This window comes from Lynx canadensis, chromosome X (assembly GCF_007474595.2).
Source record: "Lynx canadensis isolate LIC74 chromosome X, mLynCan4.pri.v2, whole genome shotgun sequence".
Lineage (NCBI taxonomy): Eukaryota > Metazoa > Chordata > Mammalia > Carnivora > Felidae > Lynx > Lynx canadensis.
The window spans coordinates 5367667-5392516 of record NC_044321.2 but is presented as its reverse complement, the minus strand read 5'-3'; the positions used below and the strand labels follow the sequence as shown (position 1 = coordinate 5392516).

Here is a 24850-nt window from a genome sequence, read left to right as displayed (position 1 = left end):
AAGGCCAGCAGTTGAAATTTTAGTCAACTGATGCCCTGCCAACATTTGCAGAAAGTTTTTTTGGTCCACCCTTCTGATTGAGGAGGGTGTGGACATTTCTGCTACTGGACAGCTGGACATGTTGACGTTCCCCCATCAATGTGAGGTTGCACACAGCTCCCTCTGTCTCGTTGCGCTTTTCCCAGAGGAACCTTGAGTTGCACACCAAGGAGCTCGCATTTGAAATTGAGATCCTTTTGTGGTAAAAGCATTTCATTTCAAAATGACACGTGGGTAATGCATCTCATATGATGGTAAGGCCAAAAGGTACTATACATAGTGATATTCTCATCAACCTAAATCTTAAACAGAAGCAGGACAGAATAATAACGTAACTTAGAATAGGAGGGCCCAATTCATTAGTGCAACATCTGATTTTAAGCTTAAAGTTATAGTCACCGGTATCTTGGGTTGATAGTTATTTTGACTGATTAGACAAAGATCCATGGGTACAAGTTGCAAACACACCTTCCCCCCCACCCCAACATAAAGACCTCTTGTGGGTAACATAAGCACTGTTAGGAATCCATAAAACAGAGTACCAATTCTTGCATTGGTATGTCTAGAATTTATTTTAAAAGATGGATGGAGGGTCGCCTGGATGGAGGGTCGCCTGGATGGTTTGGTTAATTAAGCATCTGACTTTTGATCTTGGCTCACGTCATGATCTCGTGGTTTGTGAGTTTGAGCTCCGCATGGGGCTCTGTGCTGACAGTGTGGGACCTGCTTGGGATTCTCTCTATCCCTCTCTCTGCCCCTTCCCCACTAGCGCATGTATGCTGTCTCTCTTGTTCTCTCAAAAGAAATAAACTTAAAAACTGATGGAATAATTGCATCCACGTCACTGAAAGTAAAAACAAAATGATCACAAGAACTAAGTTTAATGAGAAGATGAATGTAAGGATTGCTATTTTATTTCATTGAACATTTTGTTGAGAGCTTCCTTCTTCTTATTCCAGACGTCAGATTATTCCCCCACTTACCAAAGATGAATTGTTTAGTTGGTAATGTATTGCTTTTGTGTGTGTGTGCACATGCATGTGTGCGTGTGTATGTGTGTCTATATCCAATTATGTTTGCAATGACTCGTCAGATTCATAAAATTTTTTGTTCCTTATTGCTTGCATCCCCTGAAAATTTCCTTACTCCTTGGGCATTCTATCTGTCTGACTACCCTGCTTATTTTCATAATTTAAAAATGCTTATCTTTCCACGTATAGGTTGAACTTCTGAAGTAAATTTCTAATCTCAGGACAGCTTTCTAGAAGGAAATATAATCCTGTTACAATGAGAAAGCTTTGTTGTGTCAGTTATAATTACATTAGGAAACCCTCTCTGTGTTCAAACTACTGATGCGTGTCATATTCAATGATTTACGTTTTTAAGGGCAATCTCTACCAGTCGGTTTCCTTCTGGAGCAGAAATTGTCATGATAGTTTACAGAAATGATCGACATTAATCATGTGCTGTAAACCTTTTCACTGGGGACACTGTCTTTAGATAGAACAACAGCTTTCTTGTATTGAGAAGAATTAATTTCAAAGTTCTCCGATCTAATTGCAAGTGGGGAAAAAAAAAAGACCCAAGAAATATATCTTCATTCTTTCCAGTACTGTTTTTTGCAAGTTCTTCTTGGTGATTAAAATGTCTGAGCTAAAGGCTGTGCTTTGCTTTTCTTTCTCTTTAAAGCAACAAGTGAGAACTCAGCCTTGCAAGAAAGAGAAGGCCCTGTCCCTCGCGGCTTAATCAAATTGATTTGGTAGGGCTATCAGCGCGGTGGGCAGTGGATTCACATTTGCCCGATTTCTGTCTAGTGGCAGAGGGGGCTGTGCCTCCGAGAAAACGCTTTCTGAGACTGGCTTCTCTATGGAATTCCCTTCCTCTCGCCCCCGTTAGCGGACCTCAGTGTGAAGGCAAACAGATTCCTGCTGCCAAAATGCAGGACTTAACCTGACCCTCAACTGGGCTCACAAAGGAGGGCTTTGAGGTCCCCAGGGAAACAGCCCCTGCATTTTATCACGCCGTGAAATTCAGGCTGAAAAGCCCCATGCCTCTGGCTGCTTAGCCGTGTGAGGATATGGTGGTGGCAGTGCTTGGGGGGGGGGGTGGCGGGGAACGTGGGGAGCCGGTGAGGAAAGACAAAGTAACTGCGGGCACAGAGGCGGCCTTTACCCCCTTCTTTGATTGTTAGGTGGTCTATAAAACTCCTGAGGAGCAGTCGACCCGGGGCACAAGAGCATTTTGTTGTCACTGGTTTACTGGGCTTCTGGGTGGGGATGGGCTGGGTGAGTTGGAGAAAGTGACCAAGAGGGAGTCATGTGGGTGTCACTGGCTTTGCTCACTAACCAACAGCAACTCTATGTCCCCAATAAATAAAGACAGAGGAGCTCATTAGTGCATAGGAAGGGCTGAATCGCCTTGTTGGACAAGTCTTGAGTCTCTAAAACTATTTGGAGGATGGCATTCTGATGCTTTACTTTGCCGAGTCTCCTCTTTGCAGTGAAGTGTGTGCACGAGTCCGTCACATTTGCTATTTAAAGTTACTGCATCGGGCGCGAGTTTCTAATGTTTTGAATAAAAACATAAAGACGTTTCTTGCATATTAAAGAAATAGAAGAAGTGCATTCCACAACGTAGAAAAGTGCACTAAGTCCATCAGGAACAAAGCAGATCTGGTTGGCTCTCAGTGACGTGGCTGTACTATGATCAGTCAGCGGTGACTTGGTTGAGTTTGGCTACCATGTTATTCTGCAGATTCAAGGTGTGTAGGGTCACTTTCGTGAACTGACACGTGAACTGAACAAACTGAATTGGGAAGCAAGTAACAAAATGTGTGGAAGAAATACCCTTTACTGCTTGTTCTGTGCGTCATTGGCCAGTCAGACTGTTAAATGTAGTGGTCCTAAATTATACGAAACTGCCTGTTCAGATTTATGGGGTTTGCACATCTTACCTAAATTTCTTGAATAAATTTATGTGTGAGTGAGACTGTTTTTAAGCTTCCCCTGAATGGGATAAGCAGTCATTAACTACAGTCAACTACGTCATAAGTGCCATACAATATCGCTGTGTCCACGTATATGTTGTTCTCAAGGGCATATATCTTAGGGAATGTTAGCATTTCGTAAAGCAGACCTCTCTGTGCTGTCTTTCTGAGGTAATTAAAGGATTGTCCTTATAAAACGGCAGTGGGTATTTGGAGAAATAGGAAGCTAGATCACTTGTCTCTGATAAAGGGAACATAAATTTCTTCAGTAACAGAGTCATTTTCTTTCTTCTGTTTTGCATTTCGACGTCCTGCCTGCTATGCTTCTGGAAACACATTCAGCAATTACTCTAAGGATTGCAAAGATCCCAGCTTCCATTTGCCCACAAGCTGAGAGTTTACTCTGTGTGTTATAAATCACGTTATGTCTCTCATCTCACAACACAGCAGAAACCTCTCGGGTGGGTCTGCATTGCTGAAATTTACAGCTTTATTTTCATGCTTCGGAAGATCACATCTTACAGGAACATAATCTTCTATTCCCCCTTCTTTTGCTACTCATTCTTTCTTACTCATTACTCTGTTTTCTGCCTACACTTCACTTCATCCTGAGGGCTTTTGCCCAGCTCCGTGTCGGGGTTAGCCTGCTCCATCAGTGCATCTCTCTACTTTTCTTTCGTAGCGTTGACCCACAGCGTTGTAATGGTGCCATGAATTTTGTCATCTTTTGCACTTGAGGTTGAAGCTGGGAGGCTTCAACGTCTGTGTGGATGTATACTGCCCTTGTGCCTCGGACTGCTGGACACGTAGATGTAGCTCAGTAAATGTATATGCAGGAGAGGGAGGGAGGGGAGTAAAGCAGGTGGAGAATATTACTTTGTTTACTTACTCTTGTTTACTGCACAGTGAAGGGGTCATGGGATTAGAGGTGAACATTTGTGATACGGTAGACAATCAGAGAAGCTGAATCTACGGTTCTCTGCATTTTTGATGGTGTAGGGGTTAAGCCTGAATACACATCTAGCATCTTGATCGGTTGTATCAGGCAGTGAGAATGAAGAAAAGAAACCACTCTAGGTACATAAACTGGAAGGAATTTAAACACGGGAAGAGGTGCTTCTCAAATTGGAAGTGTTGAAGGAATGATGGGGCTATCTGCCCAACCTCCAGAAATGACTCCAGACCAGTGTAGAGCTGGCTCTCTCTCTTGCTTGGGGGGTTCTCTGGAACAATGACATCAGAGTTAAGAATCTCCCCCTGATGAAGCCTGTCCACATATGCAGGATGCTGAGGAAGGAAGATGAGGGTGACAGTAGAAATAGTGAACAGGGGACAGGCAAGAAACTACCTTCTGCTTCATTTCTGTCCCCAAGTGCTGCGTAAGTATGTTAATTAGCACAGCCTAATTGATCCAGAATCTTAGTATCAAGGTCATCTGGGAAACGTGGTTTTTATTTCCTCTCCCACTAAAAAGAGAGTGTACTGGATGTTGAATGCACAGGTTTGTACTTTCTAATACTCAGTTTGTCATCTCCAATATGGTGGCCACTGGCCACATATGGCTCTCTGGATTTAAATGAATTAAAATGAAGTGAAATTAAATATTTGGTTATTAGTCACATGGGCCACATTTCAAGCACTCGGTAGCCTTCTATGGCTGATTTTTTTGTTCAGCAGATGAATGAGGGGGTAAAGGAGTCCAGAGTAAACATTGAGTTCATTAAACAGTGTTGAATTAGCTGACTTAAACACAAAACAACAAAATGAGACTGCTATGTTTGAGTTCTTACATTTGTTTTTTAAGTTTATTCATTCATTTTGAAAGAGAGCAGGGGGAATGGCTGCGAGAGAGGAAGAGAGAGAGACTCCAAAGCGGGCTCCATGCTGCCAGCACTGAGCCCGACTCAGGGCTTGATCTCACAAACTGTGAGATTATGACGTGAGCCAGAATCAAGAGCTGGACACTTAACCGACTGAGCCACCCAGGCACCCCTGTGGTTGGGTTCTTGATTATGTGTTTCAGGTCAAGGGAGTTACGAAGGAAAGTACCATTGGGAACACATGTCTGCATTGCCCACAGTATAAAGAAAGGATTCTAGGCTCTGCAAAATCTCCTGAAAGACTAGGAGCCTTTTAAAAAAAAATTTTTTTTAATGTTTATTTCTGAGAGAGAGAGAGTGAGACTGACAGATGGACAGACAGTGTGTCAGCGGGGGAGGAGCAGAGAGAGAGACTGAGACACAGAATCCGAAACAAGCTCCAGGCTCTGACTTGTCAGCACAGAGCCCGACGTGGGGCTCAAACTCACGGACTGCGAGATCATGACCTGAGCCGAAGTCGGACGCTTCACCAACTGAGCCACCCAAGCTCCCCTGAAAGAGTAGGAGCCTTAAACAAAACCTTAGCTGTGATCCACACTTACTGAGTTCGCACTTGCTGCTAGTTGTGAAAGCGTTCACAAGTAGCTTCAATTGTTATCTTATTATAATGGCATTCTATTGGACACCAGAAACTCAATATCAGTCTTTTGGGAGCAAAGGAAGAACAAAATCACATATCTAAATGAGATTGTGTGAGTTCTGAGTTTGGACTAAAGGTCAAATATGTTCTATATAAATAGGGCTTCCCGCCCATAACTAATATATACCCTCTCTGGCAGTGTTTTCCTTCCAGCTTCTGGAACGTTATGAATATTGTGACTCACTTGTTAATTTTGAGCAGACCTACCACATAAGGCCAAGTTGAATGGGTTTGTTGAGGGATGCACTAATGTCTTCGAGACGCTTTCATGTGGACAAAGCTGGGGTGATTTGATCTGGCAAGGCAGACAGGAAGCATGGAAGTCCTTGTGAGTTTCGGTTCCCTGGTCCTTTCAAGAGCACGCCATGCCTTCCTTGAGCTTGACAGGTCAGACAACCAAGTCCACACAGATAAGATATTAAGCTGTCAATGTTACAGACTGCTTCTCTCTGGAACGGATTAGTGTTGACAGTCTTGCTGATTTGTCCAAATAAGGACTTGCTTTCAGGTTGTCTTTTAGAACCTCCTACAACCCACTCACCTCTCAGACACAGATTTAATTTCTCAGAAATAATAATAAGCTGACAGTGTGTATCTACCTATGCCATTCATATATAATGCTGATAGGAACAATCTTATTAACTCACAGCACATATAAGGTATTGAAAATTGTCTCTGTGAGATTTAACATGGGGACAAGTAACAATCTAATTTCTCCTGTGATGTGTGCAATGTTTTATAAGGTCAGTAGCACAGGGAGAAAGGACTCGAGGCCACCCAGCTTGGGAATACGATTGACACGGTTCTCCAACACTACCAATTACATGATTTCTTAGGAATTGTGTGTTGTTAAGAAAATGTGTAGAAAAAATACATACGGAGATAAGGATCAACGCTAGACTTGCATAAGCTTTTAAATGTAGCATGAAGTGATAGAAATCCTAATCTCCATTCAACTTGAAGCATGTCAAGGAGAAGTTCTTTAACCTGGGGGCTCTGTGGTGTCAAAAGCATGCTGTGCAGATTAAATTCTGGCTTTCACTCAGGAGACGGGGTCTGGCTGTTTAAGCCTGCTGGATGCTGTGACTGGTGATTCCAGGCTATGCAAAATCTGACTGCGTGAAACCTTGAGATTCTGGGTGCTCAATATGGCTCTCCTTAATTCGGCCTCTTAAGACCCGACTAATGGCTGGGACAGGGTTTTGAGTTATTTTGATTGCCTGGGGGTCAGTATTGGAGAAAGATGAGTGGTTGTTTTGGCTTCCAGACCTGAAGCGTCTGTCTGCAAATCTCCACTCTTCCTCATTTAAATAAGCCCATCGATGCCCACTTTATGATGTTCAACCCTCTTTTGGCAGTAGATGTATGTCCATAATAGCTTTTTAATGATGCCAGATGAAGAAAATTTGTGATGTTGAGATTTCAAGTCATTTTAAGATACTTTATGTACTTCTAGTGTTTAGCTTGATTATTAAAAACTCAGAAAAATTATGAGAATAGTACAAAGGATTTCCACATACCTTTTATCTAAATCAGGGTACAGCAAACTTTCTATGACAGACGAGTAAATTTTTTTGGCTTTTTGGACATACGGTCTCTGTCGCAACTAGTCAACTATTGTAGCACAGAAGCAGCCACAGATAGCATGTGGGTGAATGGGCGTGGCTGTGTTCCAGTAAATTTTCTTTACCAAAACAGATGGTGTACCAGATTCCATCCCTGTCTTTTTTTTTTTTCTTTTTAATGTTTATTTATATTTGAGAGAGAGAGTGTGACCAGGGCAGGGGCAGAGAGAGAGAGAGAGAATTCCAAGCAGGATTCGTGCTGTCAGTGCAGAGCCCGATGCAGGGCTTGAACCCACAAACTGTGAGAGCATGACCTAAGCCGAAATCAAGAGTTAGACGCTTAACCTACCGAGCCACCCAGATACTCTTGGGCCCTGGTTTTAGTTGCTGACGCCAATCTAGCTTTGCCAGTGGTTAACTTTTTGTGTGTGTGGTATATTTGCCTCATCACTTAGTCTCTATGTATACATAAAAAAATTATATGTATGTATGCCCTCATAATTGTTACTTTTTTTTCAACCATTTAAGAACGCGTTGCAGACCTCATGACTCTTTTACTCCTCAGTGCTTCAGGATGCATGTCTTACTATGGAATTATCAAATTCAGGGAAATTAACCTGGATGTAATGCTATTCCATGTATAGTCTGCATTTAGATGTTCCTGTGGTGCCAGTAATGTCCTTCATAGCATTGTTTTGTCTGATTCAGGATCTGGCCCCCCATTATGTTTTGCATTTGCTTGTTACAGATCTTTAGTCCCCTTTAGTTTGGAAGCATTCCTCTTTCTTGGTCTTTCATGTTGTTAGTGTTTTTTTGTTTTTGTTTTTTTTTGTTTTTGTTTTTGTTTTTTGTTTTTTGTTTTTTTTTTTTTTTAAGACTAGAGGTTTGTTGCTTCATAGAAGGAGCCTCATGGTGGATTTGATTGATATTTCCCGTGGTGATGCTGTGCCTCTCCCATTCCTGGAGACGTTACCTTTGTCACTTCATGAAGGCAGTCTCTGCCTGTGTTTTCCACTGTAAAGTTGTGACTTTCTCTTTGTAATGAGTATCTTTTTGATGTGAGAAATAGCCATGTGAATAGTATTTGAAACTCCAGTGCTGCGGTAAAATTCCGTAGCAGAAGAACAGGCAGGATATCTGGACGCTAAGAAAGCATGTGTGGTCTTCAGTGAAACAGGATTCGGTGACCTGTCTGCCTCCAGAGAGTTAATGATATGCATAATGACATAGTTTAGGTGAGAAGGAGCTACGAGCAGACAATGGTTCTACCTTGATTAATGTCATTTCCCCACTTCCATTGTTTTCTGTTTGTTTGTTTCTCAACACCTTCACTGAAATCTAAAAAGCTTCTGATGTCAGAGTTCCCTTTATTGTGAAAGATAGTTGTGATAAAAGGGAGCCCAGATTTGTAGATAGACATGGTGGGAGAGGAATTATCCTTTGATCGTTTCAAAGAAAGTTGATTTTCGACATGAGATGTCTAAGGCGTAACGTTGTTGTGCCGGGTTGGCATGCTAATCCTCTGTGGTTTAGGCTCTGATGATGGTTCAACTGTACTTCCATAGGATGTCTGGCAAAAGATTTCATTATTTGGGCAAGACCCAGTGCGCTTTTCGACACACAGGATTGTAACAATTTCTATACCAATTTAGAGCTGGAGGGAGTCCATGAATACTTCTAAAGGCAGTCGGGTGCACATATTTTAGGAAACATATTGAAAAAAAAAACCCACTTCATCTAAAAACCAGATCTACAGTTTCCCAGAGAAACTGCTGCCATTAATTTAGAAAACAGAAATGGTCTTTGGAAACTTCTCTTGATAGCATTATTATATGCTATGAATCTATACCTGTCTGAAATGAAAAGTTGGATTTTTGTGTGTATTTGTATGTGGAATGCAAAACTTACTCCTTCTCTCCAGGCAACAATGCAGACAAAAATTAAATATAAACTGTTACTTGCTTCCCTATTATCCAACGGAAATTGTGTGTGTGTGTGTGTGTGTGTGTGTGTGTGTGTATGAAAGCATACCATATGTGCTACAAAATGCACAGTGCCCTAGTCTCAGATTTTTCCTTTTGATCCCACCTTCTGGCCACACACAAGAATAATACCACCCCACCCAAACATAGCTGTTGGAATTTTGGCAAAAAAAAAAAAAAAAGAAAAAAAAATGTCACTTTTAAAACAATTATTGGAACATGCTTGAGAGACAGGAATGAAAAGAAATTGTATTTTCTTCTTCAATTAAAGAAAAAAGGTAGGTATCAGGGAAACAGGAAAGAACTAAAATTCTTTTCATTGGTCCTTTAGATATGGAACAGAACCAGATTCACCGAGCACCTATTTTGTGTAGGTATTTTAAAAGATTGTCTTTAGAAAATTTATTTCAACATGATCTTCTTTGGCAAAAATGTTTGTACTCTTTTCTGTGTCGCAAACGTATGGTTCAGAGAGGTTAAAATAAAACTCTAATGGGGAGAAAACATGTAGCATGTGGTAGATGAGGAGTTCTCCTCCAGATTAATCTGACTCTGAGGATCCATGGTCTGTCTCTTGTCCGCAGACCTGGCAGGAATGATCCACTTCTGTGCCCTTGCCTCTGAGACCTCTGAAGCTCAACCAGCAGAGTTGCACTTATGGAGGACACCTTCATCTGATCACTTTCTCACTGTATTAGAAAACTCTCACTGGAACGGCTATTCTTGTACCCCTTGAACACTGTCTTGTACCCCTACATCCAAATTCTTACATTCTCTAAGCCGAACGTTGGAATTGAAGGACCCGTGTCCGATCATAGAGCCGTGGACCGAAATCCTGCTCACCAGCCATGGTCTCTACAAAGATATTTTAGTTTCTGAATCTGGAGGATGTAGGGTTGGGATAGATGACCAGCAGAGATTCCTTGGCTCTCTAGAATTCTGTGTTTCCATATTGTAGCCCCTGAAACATTCTCTGGGACCTTGGTCAATTGATTATTTCCTGTTTCTCTTCCATCTTCAGCCATCCATCCCTTCCTTCTCTTCACCAACATGTTCCAACATCTATATCTCCCTGAGTTCCAGTCTCCTGTTCACAAACAGAAAAAGGGGAGAGAAAAACATTTTTGCTGAAGTATTCAGTGTTGCCATTGTAGCTCTTGAATATCCCAACTCCCCAAAGTCTTGACACTCTAATCTTCGTATTTTCTGTATTTCCTTTTTCACGTGTAGCATGGACATTTGCTTATAAACAAACACATCTTCCCTCTTTTCTTCCTTCCCTTCCTTCCTTCCTTCCTTCCTTCCTTCCTTCCTTCCACTTTCTCTTTCTTTCCCTTTCCCTTTCCCTTTCCCTTTCCCTTTCCCTTTCCCTTTCCCTTGGTAGACTTAGAGAACTTGGAGGAAATTTTTCCTGTGTGTGTAGTTCATAGATTTAGCAGACCTATCACCTAGTGTGACACTGTGGTAGATGAATTCTGGAAATATTTATGAAAGGAATGTACGAATGAATGAATGGTGTAAGAGGAAAAGCAGAGAAACTTATAAATGCCCATCGTTTCTTCAACCTTTCTCCAAAACTCCATGTCCACAATTCCAGTAACTTGTTGGGCATTCCTTTGTGTACATCCACTGGATACCTTGAACTCCTCATGTGAACCCCTCAATTGTTAAACACCTGCCCTACGTTTGTTTCTCCCACACCCTCCATCTGATGGACACCATGGCTTCCTTTCAGATGGAGGTTAGAAGTGTTGGGGTGTTTTCCTGTTCTCATGTCTCCCTCATGCCTATCTCAAGGCAAACCTGTAAGTGTGTCTGGAGCAGCCCTACATCGCCTTTCATGGGTTCACGCTCCTTTTCCTTGTATCCAGTGTTCTGTGCCATCCAGATGCCATATCAATGCTATAAATGGTGGACAGAAGCTTTGGAAGACGTTGCAAAAACTGCTCTGCTTTCATTTGCTGCAAGACCTCACTTCTGTAATCCAACTCCTATTTCAGCTCTTTCAGGGCTCCTGGACCCAATTCCAATGTGAGGGGTTGCCCCCTGCCCCGCCCCAGCACCAAGCAATTCCCAGACACCAGCAGCATGTCTGAGAATTAATTCAACTCAATTCGGACATGACAGGGAGGCATCAGATCCCACAGATCCTATGAGACTGCCCAGCTTGCCTCCAGCTTCATTGGCCAATGCCAAATCCAGACTGGCGATAGATTGGAGATGCTCATGACTCCCTCTTAGGGGCTGACTGATTTCCTAGAGCAGCTCACAGAACTCAGGGAAGCACTTACATTAACCAGTTTATTAAATATATGATACAGGGGGGGCACCTGGGTGGCTCATTCGGTTAAGTGTCAGACCCTTGATCTCAGCTCAGGTCATGATCTCGTGGTTTGGGAGATAGAGCCCTGAGTTAGGCTCTGTGGTGACAGCATGAAGCCAATTTAGGATCATCTCTCTCTCTCTCTCTCTCTCTCTCTCTCTCTCTCTCTCTCTCTCTCTCTCTCATTCTGCTCCTCCCATGCACATGCGCTCTCTCTCTCTCTCAAAGTAAATAAATAAAACAAGCAAACAAAAAGATACAGGATATGAATCAACAGGCAGGTGAAGAGATACATAGGATAGGGTCCCCAACAAAGCAGCTTCTGTTTTTATGGAGCTTGGGGCCGAGCTCTGTGACACATGGAAGTGTTCTGCTTGCCCAAACGTGAAAGGTATCTGGAAAGGATTAAAATAAAAAAAACAGACCTCTTGTGTGTGTGTAGTTTTTTTTTTTTAAAGTTTATTTACTTATATATTCATTTTAAGTAATCTCGACACCAAACATGGCTTGGACTTAGGACCCTAACATCCAGATTCGTGTATTCTTCCAACTGAGCCAGCCAGGTGCCCCAGTCCTATTTTGTTTTTATGAAGGCTCCATTGCATAGCCATGATCAACTAAGTGTTAGCTGATTCAGTCTCCAGCCCCTCTCCCCTCCCCAGAAGTCAGAAGGTGGGACTGAAACTTCCAACCTTCTGATCAAGTGATTGGTCCTCCTGTCAATCAGCCCCTGCCCTTTGGTGTGGTGGTGGGGGTGGGGGTTCCTAAAGTCACCTTCATTAATAACAAGACACCCATTCACCTTTATGTCTTTGAAGCATTTGCAGGAACTGTGGACGAAGATTAAATATATCTGGCAAATATGTTTTGGTCATCTGAAGGACCAAATATATATATTTTATAAGTCGCTGTATTGCACCAATACTCAAGTTGTCTTAAACACAAAGTGAGGCACGCACCTGTCTGTTCTAGGAGAGTTAGTGGCTTCTCACTGAATTCCAAGGGCCATGCTGCTAGCCTTGTGTTTTGCCACGCCTTCTCCTCTGTTAGCTCTCCTGCACCATATCCCCCCACATCTATCATCCATGCCCCAGATCTGCTAAAATCGCTCAAGTCCTGCTCTTCCTTCTAAGTTAATTCATGAGTCCTCAATTCTATGAAATTCTCTCCAATTTTCCCATATGGAAATACATATCACTTCTTTACTGTCTTCTGGCACATTCTTCTCTTGGTTATTTTATGCTTCATTGCTTTAGACTTATTTACACGCTTTTCTTCCATGCAAATTATATACTGCTTTAGGGCAGAATGGCTGACACATTTTCCTTCATCTTGCAGACTAGATGAATACATTGCATATAGGAAACACTAATCCTTGTTTGTTGATTTAGCAGATGTTAATTTGACCGGGTGGGATTGTACAGAATGCTGGCTGCTTTGTTTTAACCATGGGTTCTATTTATTTAATGTAATGTAATGATGGGTTCTGTTCCTTGATTATTGGACATGTGTGAAAATTTGAATTTTATACCAACCTTTTGTGCTTCAGAATTTATTGTAATTGCTAGTTAGGTAATATAACTTCCTTTGCTGGTAATGTATATAAGTTAATATAATTTCTTTTTATGGAAGTGTTTGGTTAAATGTAAGGTATGGAAATTTGTGCTAACCTGTCCAGATGGAGGTTCACCAAAGCAGTAGCAATAACTTCCCTCTCTGTTACTACTTTGGCTCGTGGGAGTTGGGTCCCTTCGTCTGTGGTATGAAATACTGAGTCTTATTGGTTATGATTTCATAAGTACCTTGGAATTTGTAACACCTAGGGCATTTTGGAGCTGAATCCTTTCCGAGATCATAGTAATTCCGTAATCTTACAGATTTGTGAAGTACTTTTCAGTTTCCAAATCCCTTTCACATACATCATCCTGTGAAGCATTTGTAGCAGGTGGCGTGAACAGCACAGTGTTCTGTAATGGAAGTAACATTCCTTTGAGTGTGCCAGAGCAGGGGTCCGGCTTCCAGTTCCGGAAGTTTCCACCACAGTCACTTCCTTTCTTTACTCAACCTCTCTAAACTGCAGTTTCCTCTCTGTAAAATCTACGAATAATAGTACCTCATTGTATGTACCTCCACAGATCTGTTGTGATGAGGTGCCACTAAACAGATAATTTCAGAAGTGCTTTATAAATCCGTAAAGGGTTCTGGCGCTCTTTGACGTTCAGTAAAATTTCGGACAATAGGAGCAACTGTACTCTCCTGGTGGAGTTAGCGCGTGGAGACCGAATATGTGATTTTCCCACAGCTGTAGGTTAGACACATGGCAGAGATGGGGCTCACACCCAGGCTTTCTGGGCCCCCGTTCTGCGCTGGCTGCATTTCTGTGGTGCATGGGATGTTCCTGAGAATCTGTTCTGGTGTTTGTGCGCTCAGTCCCACATGCCTTGTGAACAACGCTTGTACACGGCCAGCAGACACAGCCCTCCTGAAGAGTTTATAGTCAATTGGAGATAGTGTGACTTTAGTACAACTCATAGCCTCCATGAAAAACTGAAAAATAAAATGTGAGAGGTCTTGGGGAATGCTTGAGTTGCAGACGGGGAATCCATGTGTGCTGTGTATGTAGCAGTGGTCAAAAGCAGGTGGTTTGAAAGAGCTGTTGGTCAGAGTGGACAAGGACAGAATAGACTCTCTTTAAGGAAGAAATATAGTAACTCAGTGGAAGTTGAGGGGTCTTGCTTTTGGGGAACAGAAAAGAGACCGGCTTCATGGCAAAGCAGGTCATAGGAGGCTGAAGAAGTTGGTTAGGTAGGATTTGCTGGTTGACCAGATGTTCTGTATGTAAATCTATATATTTGGGGCTTAACTGGATAATTACTGTCTAATTTTGTCAGAGAACTCACATTATCAAAACCATGTCTTAGAAGGATGGATGTGACCAAAACATGTAGAATTGTGGCATAATTAGAGGTGACAGTTCTGAGTTAACCTTTGCTCCTCTATCCTGGGCCACTTGTTTCTCAGGATCAACTGTTATTACGACGAATCCACTGCATTTCCGTTGCTTTTTTTTTTTTTTTTTTTTTTTTTTTAAGAAATTTCTCAACCTCAGCACTATTGAATTTGGAGCTAATTTTTTTTTTATCACTTTGTGGGGGGTGGTGAGGTGGGTACTATCCTGTGTGTTGTATGATGTTTAAGCAGCATCCCTGGCCTCTGCTTGCTGGAAGCAACTGTTACTTGTCCTCACTTGTTACAAACAAAACTATCTACGTATATCACTAAACGTTCCCTGGAAGGACAAAATTACTCCCATTTCAAAACCACTTACTTAGAGCAATTAAAATAATGTATCTAATATTTTATGCTGTAAGTAAATAGCAATAAAATTACCTACACAGCGCTGTGCAATACATTTAGAAGTCGTAAAGGTTTACATAGAGTAAGTATCCTGGCATCTCTGAAGTTTCGCATGCTGGGCAGCTCTGGCCGAGAACTAGAAGGCAGTGAACAGCACTGTGTCCTAGTCATTGGGCGAGCTCTCCACTTTACGATTCTTTTTGGCACTCCCATTAATCGTAACTTATTCCTCCTTCACTCTCACTCATTATCTGCTTGGTCCCTGGGCATCTTTGAGTGTCCCAGCTCCAGGAACTGCTTATAAAAACATTTTAACTCATCAATAAGTTTGCTTAACAGATGTTTATTGAGCTGGTACTGTACATGAAGAAAGAATCTTGTAGTAAATGTCCCAAGGTTTCAGTGCTCAGTGCTTACATTTTAGTAGAAGATCGTATGTACAGGTTTTGTATTACTGTATGTCAAAATATAAATGTAATACAGAATTATCACCTAAGGAAGTGATATTGTAACTGTGTCTTTCTTGATGAAGTGAAAAATAATTGATGCCTAAATTCCAGGTGATGATCTATGTGATTAGCTCTGTCAGCTGATTTTTTAAAAATTTTCTCTGAATTTTGAAGTTTTTCTTTCTTTGCGTGAAGCAGTAACGTGGGAAGGAATAATTTCATGGAGTTGATCATCCTAAAGTGTGAAAGCTTAAAACACTTGCTAAAATAGTAACTTGTTGTTGTTGTTGTTTTTTGTCATTTGATCAGGGCACTTATAGTTGTGATATGTAGTAAATTCCAAAGCAATCGTCTGCTTGTAGTAACCTTTTTCTAATGGAAATGAGATTTCAGTCTGCCTTCTTTGACAAACCTTTTTTTTTTTTTAATCTGGAGAAACAGGATGCTTTTTCTTATTTGAAGTGTGCGAGAAATGGTTGGGCTTTTGTTCTCCCCCTCTCTGGCTTTTATTGCAATCATTCTACCTGGCTAAGAGCACTCTAAAGAAATAGAGCTTTGGCAGATCTATCCTGCAAAGATTTACTCTGATTTCTATATCCAGGCTTTTCTTGTCAGATAGTTTTCACAGAGGATTATTAAAAGAAAATGTTGGTTGGCATTAATAACATTTCGTGATATATCTTTAGACACTGATGACTACTGGTTATTGGAAATAAGACAAAGCCTGCAATTAAAATAGAACTTTAAATGAATTGCACATACTGATGCTGCACTTGGCAGATAGATTTCAGATTAACAAGAAGACAAGTGCGTTATGTATTGCTTCCATTAGCATTTCACAAGTAGGCCTGTGTTTGGAAATTATATTTCTTTCGTGTAAGGTATTTGTTCCACAGTCTGTCAGGAATTGGATTATGTGGAATTGCGGAGGTCTCAAAGGATTGAAACTTAAAAACACTTTTTTTTAATGTTTGTTTATTTTTGAGAGTGAGAGAGACAGAGTATGAGTGGGGGGAGGGGGCAGAGAGAGGGAGGGAGACACAGAATCTGAAACAGACCCCAGGCTCCCAGCTGTCAGCAGCACAGAGCCCGATGCGGGGCTTGAACCCATGGACTGTGAGATCATGACCTGAGCCGAAGTCGGACACTCAACCGCCTGAGCCACCCAGGCGCCCCAAGGATTGAAACTTTTTAATGCACTGATGTCTGTAGTTGTGACAATGCAGCTAAGCACGTATGTAGTGTAGTATCATGTTTTCACAATTTACATGTTTGGTAATGATCCAAAGCTAGAATGACGTAATTTTGAGACATTGTTAGCCACATTGCATCGAGCAGTTTTACGTGGAACGGATGTTCTATGTTTCCTGAATGAAGTGACAAAGACTTCATTTGTAAATATAGCTGAACTTGTCTTTCTGAAAAATCCCTAGACCTCATGCAGTGGTCCTCAAACATGATGGGGCATGTCTTCAACTGAACAAAATCTCAAGGTATCCTCAAGAGTGCCATTTATTATCCCCAAATGGTCTTGAGAAGGAATTAGGTCTAGATATACTTAGTAAATGACTACTAAACTTTGTGGCTAGGAATCAATGCCTAAAAACATACAGAGAGCTCTGAGGATAAGGAAGTGGACTTACCTTCAGGAAACAAGACGGACTCTTTAAGGAACTCGTAAAATATGTTGGGTAGACAAGTTTTTAAACAATTTCATTGCTGTTAGAAACCGGTGTTCTTTTAGAACTGTTATATTGGCAAAACCTGTGATTTGCTTTAATATGCTTGGGAGGGGTGAACACCAGTGAACTGGGGACAAATTCGTGCAGGCCTTAGAGAAGTATCATGAAAGAGCTCAAGTTTTAAAAAATAAAATACGGGCGCAGTCCATTGAGTGTCCGACTCTTGATTTCGGTTCAGGTCATGATCCCAGGGCCGTGGGATGGAGCCTCATGTCAGACTCTGTGTGTGGAGCCTGCTTGGGATTGTCTCTGTCTCCCTCTCTCTCTGCCTCACCCCCCATGCTTGCAGGGTCTGTCTCTCTAAAATAAATAAAAAATTAGGGGCGCCTGGGTGGCTCAGTTGCTTAAGCGACCAACTTCAGCCCAGGTCATGATCTCGCAGTTTGTGAGTTTGAGCCCCACGTTGGGCTCTGTGCTGACAGCTCAGAGCCTGGAGCCTACTTCAGATTCTATGTCTCCCCCTCTCTCTACCCCTCCCCTGCTCATGCTCTGTGTCTCTCTGTCTCTTAATAATAAATAAACGTTAAAAAAAATAAAGTAAAAAAAATTAAGATTGAGATAACTGAAAAATGAATTGTTCCTATGCAACACTAAAGAATATAAAATATTCTTACAAGAAATAGGTTTTTCTTAAAAAACACAACAAGAGACATTGTGAACTCTTTTTTTCCATCGAATCCTGTAGCCGTTCTTTTTGCTCCCCTAGCTTTATTGAGATTTGATTCAGTGTTGTAGAAGTTTAAGTTGTACAATGTGCTGATTTCTTTTTAACTTTTTTTAACGTTTATTTATTATTGAGTGACAGAGAGACACAGAGCGTGAGCAGGGGAGGGGTAGAGAGAGGGGGAGACATAGAATTTGAAGTAGGCTCCAGGCTCTGAGCTGTCAGCACAGAGACCAATGTGGGGCTCGAACTCACAAACTGCGAGATCATGACCTGGGCCGAAGTCGGACGCTCAACCAACTGAGCCACCCAGGCGCCCCACAATGTGCTGATTTGATACAGGTATCTCTTGAGAAAGGTGTACCACAATAAGGCAGTTCTTTTTAAAGTTTAGTAAACTTCAGAATTTCCAGAAGAATTTGTTACAAGGGATTTCTGGGTCCCCATCCCAGAGATTCTGACTCTAAGCCTAGGGGCAGAGGCTGTGAATTTGCATTTCTGATAAACTACAAGATGAAGTTCATGTTATCAGCCAGTGATGACAGTTTGAGCACTTTTATCATGACAGACTGATAGTTGACACATGGACAGCACTTTGTTTTCATATGTATATATATTTTTTGATGAAAAGAAAAAGACAATGGATACCTGAAAATTAAGTGTCACCATAGAGTCTTACGGTCTAACTTTATTTATTTATTTATTTATTTATTTATTTATTTATTTATTTATTTATAAGTTGTTTATTTTTGATAGAGAGTGACAGAGAGCAAGTGGGTGAGGGGCAGGGAGAGACGGGGACAGAGGATCTGTGGAGGCTGTGTGTGGTCAGCACCGAGCTCGATGTGGGGCTCAAACTCATGAACCCTGAGATCATGACCTGCGCCTAAATCAAGAGGCGGACGCTTATCGGACTGAACCACCCAGGTGCCGCCAAACTAGATCTTTATTTTAAAAACAGAGGGGGAGGTGACTACCAAGGACAGTGAAAAAACACTTTCAGTATGTATCCTGAGTTCTAGAGTATGCATATCTGGAATTTAACTGAGAATTTTGACCTCAATTGAAAACTTTGTCAATAATGAAATAACGATCATAGATAAAATAATAAGGACCTTATGGGTGCCTGGGTATTTAGATGACTGACATTTAGCTACATAACTGTTAATTTTTTTGAGAGTTAGAGAACATGTGTGAATGTGTGAGCCAGTGGAAGGGCAGAGGGACAGGGAGAGATAGAGAATCCCAAGCAGGCGCAATGCCCAGCACAGAGCCCACTGCGGGGCTTAATCTCTAGCCCCTGAGATCGTGACCTGAGCCGAAATCAAGAGTCAGACACTCAACTAACTAAGCCACCTAGGCTGTTAATTTTTACTAATTAAAACTTGCTTTAAAACATAAAGTTGAGAATCAAATCTCCACTGTGTTAATGTAACATTTTAATTTCAACCATGAGGACTGGGTGTTATCTCTTATGTATTACTATATGTTATATAGAGTGTATATAGTATTATATATTATTTATAGTACTGTATTTTATGTGGTATATGTAGTGTATATATAGTGCTGCAGTATACATAAATGTGTGTGTGTGTGTGTGCGTGCGTATAGATACATAGATCCATGGTACAGTATATATAAAGTATGTAGTATACATGTAATATATATAGTACTATAACTTATATATTATACTAGTGTTATATATAGTAGTAAACTATATTATACATGTATATATACTTTATCCCATAATCTTTATTGTTACTTATATAAATATGCATACATTTTATATATAATATATACTATTATACGTGCTGTACATTATTATTATTAATATTTATTATGATGGCTGTTATTGAACAGTGGAGCCTAGCCATCACCTCTGATGTGTTTAAATATATATATGGTGACAGATTTTATACATATATTCAGGCTTTATTCTGTATTCTGAATAGTTTTTTAATATTTTTAGGTTGAATTTATATATTCTTTATATTTATTTCATAAGTCTTTATGTTACAGTGTATTCAATGCATTTTGGCAGAGTAATTGGATACGTGTTCATACTGGTAGACCCATTGAGCTGAAGGCGTTAGTTAACAAGTACCTATTACATATATGTAACACACTGAAACTTCACCCAGTCACCTGCGGGAGAATATATAGAAATAGAGAAAAAAGGGGCGCCTGGGTGGCTCGGTCGGTTAAGCATCCGACTTCGGCTCAGGTCACGATCTCCCAATCCGTGAGTTCGAGCCCCGCGTCAGGCTCTGTGCTGACTGCTCAGAGCCTGGAGCCTGTTTCGGATTCTGTGTCTCCCTCTCTCTCTACCCCTCCCCTGTTCATGCTCTGTCTCTCTCTGTCTCAAAAATAAATAAACATTAAAAAAAATTTAAAAAAAGAAATAGAGAAAACAGGCCCATGTTGCCGGTTGAAAACAAGTCCATGGTAGAGTTTATGAAAAAACAAAATTCATCTGTGACAACAACCTGTAGAAAACATTTCTTCTGTCCTTTTTTTTAAAGACTTCGTTTTTAAGGGATGTCTCCGTCCAACGTGGGACTCAGACTCACAGCCCCGAGATCAAGAGCTGTGTGCCCCACTGACCCAAGCCAGGCAGGAGCCCCTAGAGAACCTTTCTTACTGAATACAAATACTTGTCATCTAAATAGTGTTCTGCCTGGTGGTGGGCACCACTACCTTCCCTACATGGCACCTGCAGACGGGGCAACTTTTCTCCGGTTGTGTTGGTTCCTGTTCTGTAGGGATGGCCCTGCTCATACAACGTTGATGTGATCCACTGAGGAGCTGGCTTTGCTAAACAAAGCAAACGAGCAGACATGGAAAAGTGAGGCACACGGGGTTTCTTCCTTTGGCCTTGTTCCTGTCCGTTTATTTATTGACTTTTCTTGTTGCTCTCTCCCAGTGTCTGGAGCCGTGCAAGGACACCTGGGACCTACAGAAGGAGCAGTGCCACAGCCTCTGCGAGGTAAGACTGCGCCCGTGTCCATCAGGGGAACCGTAACACGCAGTGTAAATCTCCACGGGGATCACTGGTATGGAAGGGCACCCGTGTTCTTCTGCAGGTCGGGGAGATCAGTTTACTTCGGCGATGTGTGTGTGTTTCTGTGTGTGTTTCCGTGTGTCTGTGTCTGTGTGTTTCCGTGTGTGTGTGTGTGTGTGTGTGTGTGTGTGTGTGTGTATGTTCATGTAAAAAAGAAAAACATTATTGAGATTTCTTAAAACCTAGCGACCCCCTGCTTCCATTATTGGTTAATCAGACACACAAGAATAGCTTTTACTACATATGCTTCGAGACTAGAGCCTTTTTAAAAGAATTTTTTTTCAAATGTTTATTTTTGAGAGAGACAGAGACAGAATGGAAGCAGGGGAGGGGCAGAGAGAGAGGGAGACACAACATCCGAAGCAGACTCCAGGCTTTGAATTGTCAACACGGAGCCCGATGTGGGGCTCTAACCCATGAACTGTAAGACCATGACCTGAGCTGAAGTCGGACGCTTAACTGACTGAGCCCCCCAGGTGCCCCAGGAGACTAGAACCTTCTTAAAGGTATAAACTAAGGCTGCCCTCATGGGCTATTCTGCAAGTAACTGTCAGCATGATGTTGAAGTTTACCTGGTGGTGGGAGAAGACACCCATTTTATATGTAGTGTGGTGCTCAACATTTCCATGTCATTGTTCACCCCCTATCCTGGGCAGAAGGCTCAGCTACTTTTAACTGTATGGGAGGTATCTTACTTGCCCTGTGCTCTCAGGTAGGTCATGAAGGGTGTTATTGTCCTGGAAAGTTCCTGTCTAAACTCATCAGTCATGCTCCAGAGGGGACAGCTGCTCTACTGGGCTGTCTCCTCCAGAGCAAACCAGGGGTCTGGGGTCTGACCCAGCCTAGGATGTGCTCAGACACAGCCAGGAGGAGCGGGAGTCGGGCTGAGTGCATGGTGGCCTCTTGAAGAAAGGAGAATGGGGGAAGTCCACAAGGCCTGTGCAGAGCAGTGGTTGGGGAGTCTACTGTGGCAATCCAAGAAGCTCTGTAGGGAGCTGTGGGGAGCCAACCAGAAGACACGCCCCATAGCATCAGAGGGACATGATGTTACTGGGCTTCTCTGAACGGAACTGGAGGCTGATAGGGAGCTCTTCTGAGCTCCTCCAGAGAGACCTAGCGGTCCAGCCTTCCCCCGCGTGAGGTGTTCGTATGGTCCCGTTGCCTGTGTGTCCCCTTGGATGGCGTGCAGATTCTATTCCGAGAATATGAATGTGGAGTTGGGCTAATAAGACCTCCATCAATTTTATGGGGGATAAAGTATCTCCACAGTCCCCTGATATCCTTGGCCTTTCTGGTAATCGTGGAGATAAGAGAAGGCACATAGCAAGTCCATGAGAGTCATGTGCAGAAGCACTGGGAGGCTGGGGCTCATCAAGTCGGATGGCTCCCCAACTCTAGGTAGAAAGACCAAGTCTGACACTTTTCCCTGTGTCCAGGTGCAGCTGGGGCTGGGCATGCCTCGGACAACTATGAAGGGTGGTGGTGTAATTGGGTTCTCCCAGGAGAGCGTTCGGCGTTGTTTGGGAAAAGCGGAATGGAAGTTTCTCAATTACGAACATGATCAATATGAGGTCTTCCTAATCTCGCTTTGGTTTTGCTCCAAAAGTCGTACTCCGCATTTTGTGACTGCTTAGAATATTGGCAGTTTGCAAACTCTTACGGACTGACGTCTGTGTTGCCAGAAGCACTTCAGACTCGAGGATTGCTGTCAACTAAGTCTTTGGAAGCATTTTGTAATCGCAAACATGAAAATGCCTGAATAATACATCCAATTGGCAGATACGCAAAGTTTTTTTAGCCAATTGCTCTGTAAGGACACTCACAGCAAAGCTAATGATGTAGTGTTACATCGGATGGACGAAGAAGCTTCATATGTCTTTGTCGCCAGCCCTTTTCTGGATGGTGGAGATGCTCCAGAGTAGCGTAAATCATGGTTTCTGTCCTCCATCAAGGGAGCTGACATATTACCCATCCGTTTTCCCAAAACATTTTGGCTTCTTCAGGGATTCAGGCCAGACTTCTCCGGAAAACATATGCTGACCTGGCATTCAATTTAATGTATCTCTTATTAGTTATCTACTGGTACCTAACAAATTACCCCCAAGCTTAGTGGCTTAAAACAACACCCATATATTATCTCACAGTTTCTGTGGGTCAGGAGTTTGGACACGACTCAAATGCATTCTTTGCCTCCGGGCCCCACAAAGGCTGTAACCACGGTGTTCGCCGCGTTCCATTCCTGTGTGGGGGCTCGACTGCTTCTGCTAACACTCTGCTAACAGGCTCATTGCACTTGTTGGCAGAATCCATTTCCTTATGGTTAGAGGACTGAGGTCCCGTTTTCTCAATGGCTATTGGCCGGGGTCCACTCTTAGCACTTGCAAGTGGCCTACAGTTCCCTCACGTGTGCCCCCCCGCCCCAGGCAGGTCACAACGTGGCTCTTCTCCAGCAGGAGAAGCCTGATCTCCAGTCTGCTGAAACCAAGTCTCATATAACACAGCATATTCTTAGGAGTGACATCCATTCCACTTTTCTGTATTCTACTGGTTAGAAGTGAGTCAGCAGCCCTTCGCCCCCAAACACACACACACACACACACACACACACACACACACACACACACACACACACACACACACACACACACACATTCACACATGCAGACATCAGGAGAGGTTGTGACTCTGTGGGGCTCACTCTAAGGTGTATCTACTCCAAGAAGCAAATAAACTGAAATGGTTCGGGCCCCTTGAAGCATAGAACAGAGCAGAGTCATCAGGAATAAAATAAGGGTCATGAGCTGAGGCAGTGTCTTGTATGTTCCCTAACACACACACCTACTTATATTTTGTATTTTGTGCTTCGCATAAACCATACATCCACAGGAGTTAAAATATGCTGTTGTAGGATCTTGGGGAACAAGATGTAGCACGCTGTTTGCTTCATAAACACATTACCCCCTACTATCCGTGACTCTGGGTTGACACTGTTACTTCCGATATCCGAGAAGGAAGATAGAACTGAAGGTCATCTGAAACCTCTGTCCCTGGAAACTCCTAATGTGACAGCACGCTTCTGTAATAACCGTTCCCTCTGAAGCAATCATGAGACCTTCTGAACCAAATGCAGTTTGTTAAAATGGGACTCCTGTACAAATGGTGATTCCTAGTCTGGCAGGAGAGGTTAATTGAAACTCAAGAGGCGGGAAAGGTAGGGACCGGTTAATGTGAGCCCTCTGTGGGCGCGCCTCATCCTGACAGCCAAATAACTCGAGCCTCGCTGTTCGATTTCAGTTCCGTTGGTCACTTGTACAGCTCTGTATATGTTTCCTTTCTCTTTTGCAGTATGGCTGACTGTTATGTTGAGGTAGACTGAATCCTGATGGACTGACCCCTGTTGTGGCATTTTGGAGGCTACTCACTCGCTCACTGAGGCAGACCTCACTACTCACTCACTACTCACTCACTGAGGCACACCTGACACAATGCTGCCTTCCTCTCGGTTATCAGCGACTTACTAAGAGTGCATACAGGCTCCCTATTTTCATGACCTTAAACTTTCCTAAACGTTGAGACCCAGAAGGACTCTAGATTCTTCTACAGGTGGAAGAGCTAAACTGTTAGGTATGTTTGACCCAATGTGTTTATTTGTAAGACAGTCTCAGCTTTATTTGTCTTCTAAGGCACAGGTTTGCAAACCATGGTCCCCGGAGCAAAACTGGGCTGCCTCCCGTTTTTATAAGGAAAGTATTATAGGAGCGTGGCCACATCGGGTTGGGTATAGACTGTCTGGGGCAGCTCCCGTGTTACGGCAGGAGAGCTGAGTGGTCCATGAAGCTGGGACTATTTCCTGTGTGGCCCTTGACAGAAAAAGTTTTCAAACTGCCTCAAGAAAAAAGAGCAACGGTCCTAACTATATCACAAAACCTGCCCAACTATTCAGAATGTTGTTACTTCCTAATCTGTGTCACCAGCACCCATTTCTAAACAAAGCATGATTGTTCTTGGTATTTTAGTCCTAAAATAAAATTTCCTACATGCAAGAGACTTTTGGAGGCATGTTAATACACCTAGAATTGGTTTGTGGCTTCTTCACATACTGATCTCTTGAGCTTCTCGTTTGATTTTCTATACAATTCTACTTTTTGCTACTTTTCGGGCT

General features: G+C 42.4%; 1 protein-coding gene across 1 annotated transcript in view; it reads left to right on the top strand.

The window, feature by feature from the left end:
• ANOS1 (anosmin 1) overlaps window positions 1-24850 on the top strand; it is a 186862-nt gene that overhangs the window by 90072 nt on the left and 71940 nt on the right. The window contains exon 3 of the mRNA XM_030305678.1: window positions 20551-20613. Coding sequence (XP_030161538.1) covers window positions 20551-20613 — 63 coding nt within the window. The remainder of the gene's footprint in view (window positions 1-20550; window positions 20614-24850) is intronic.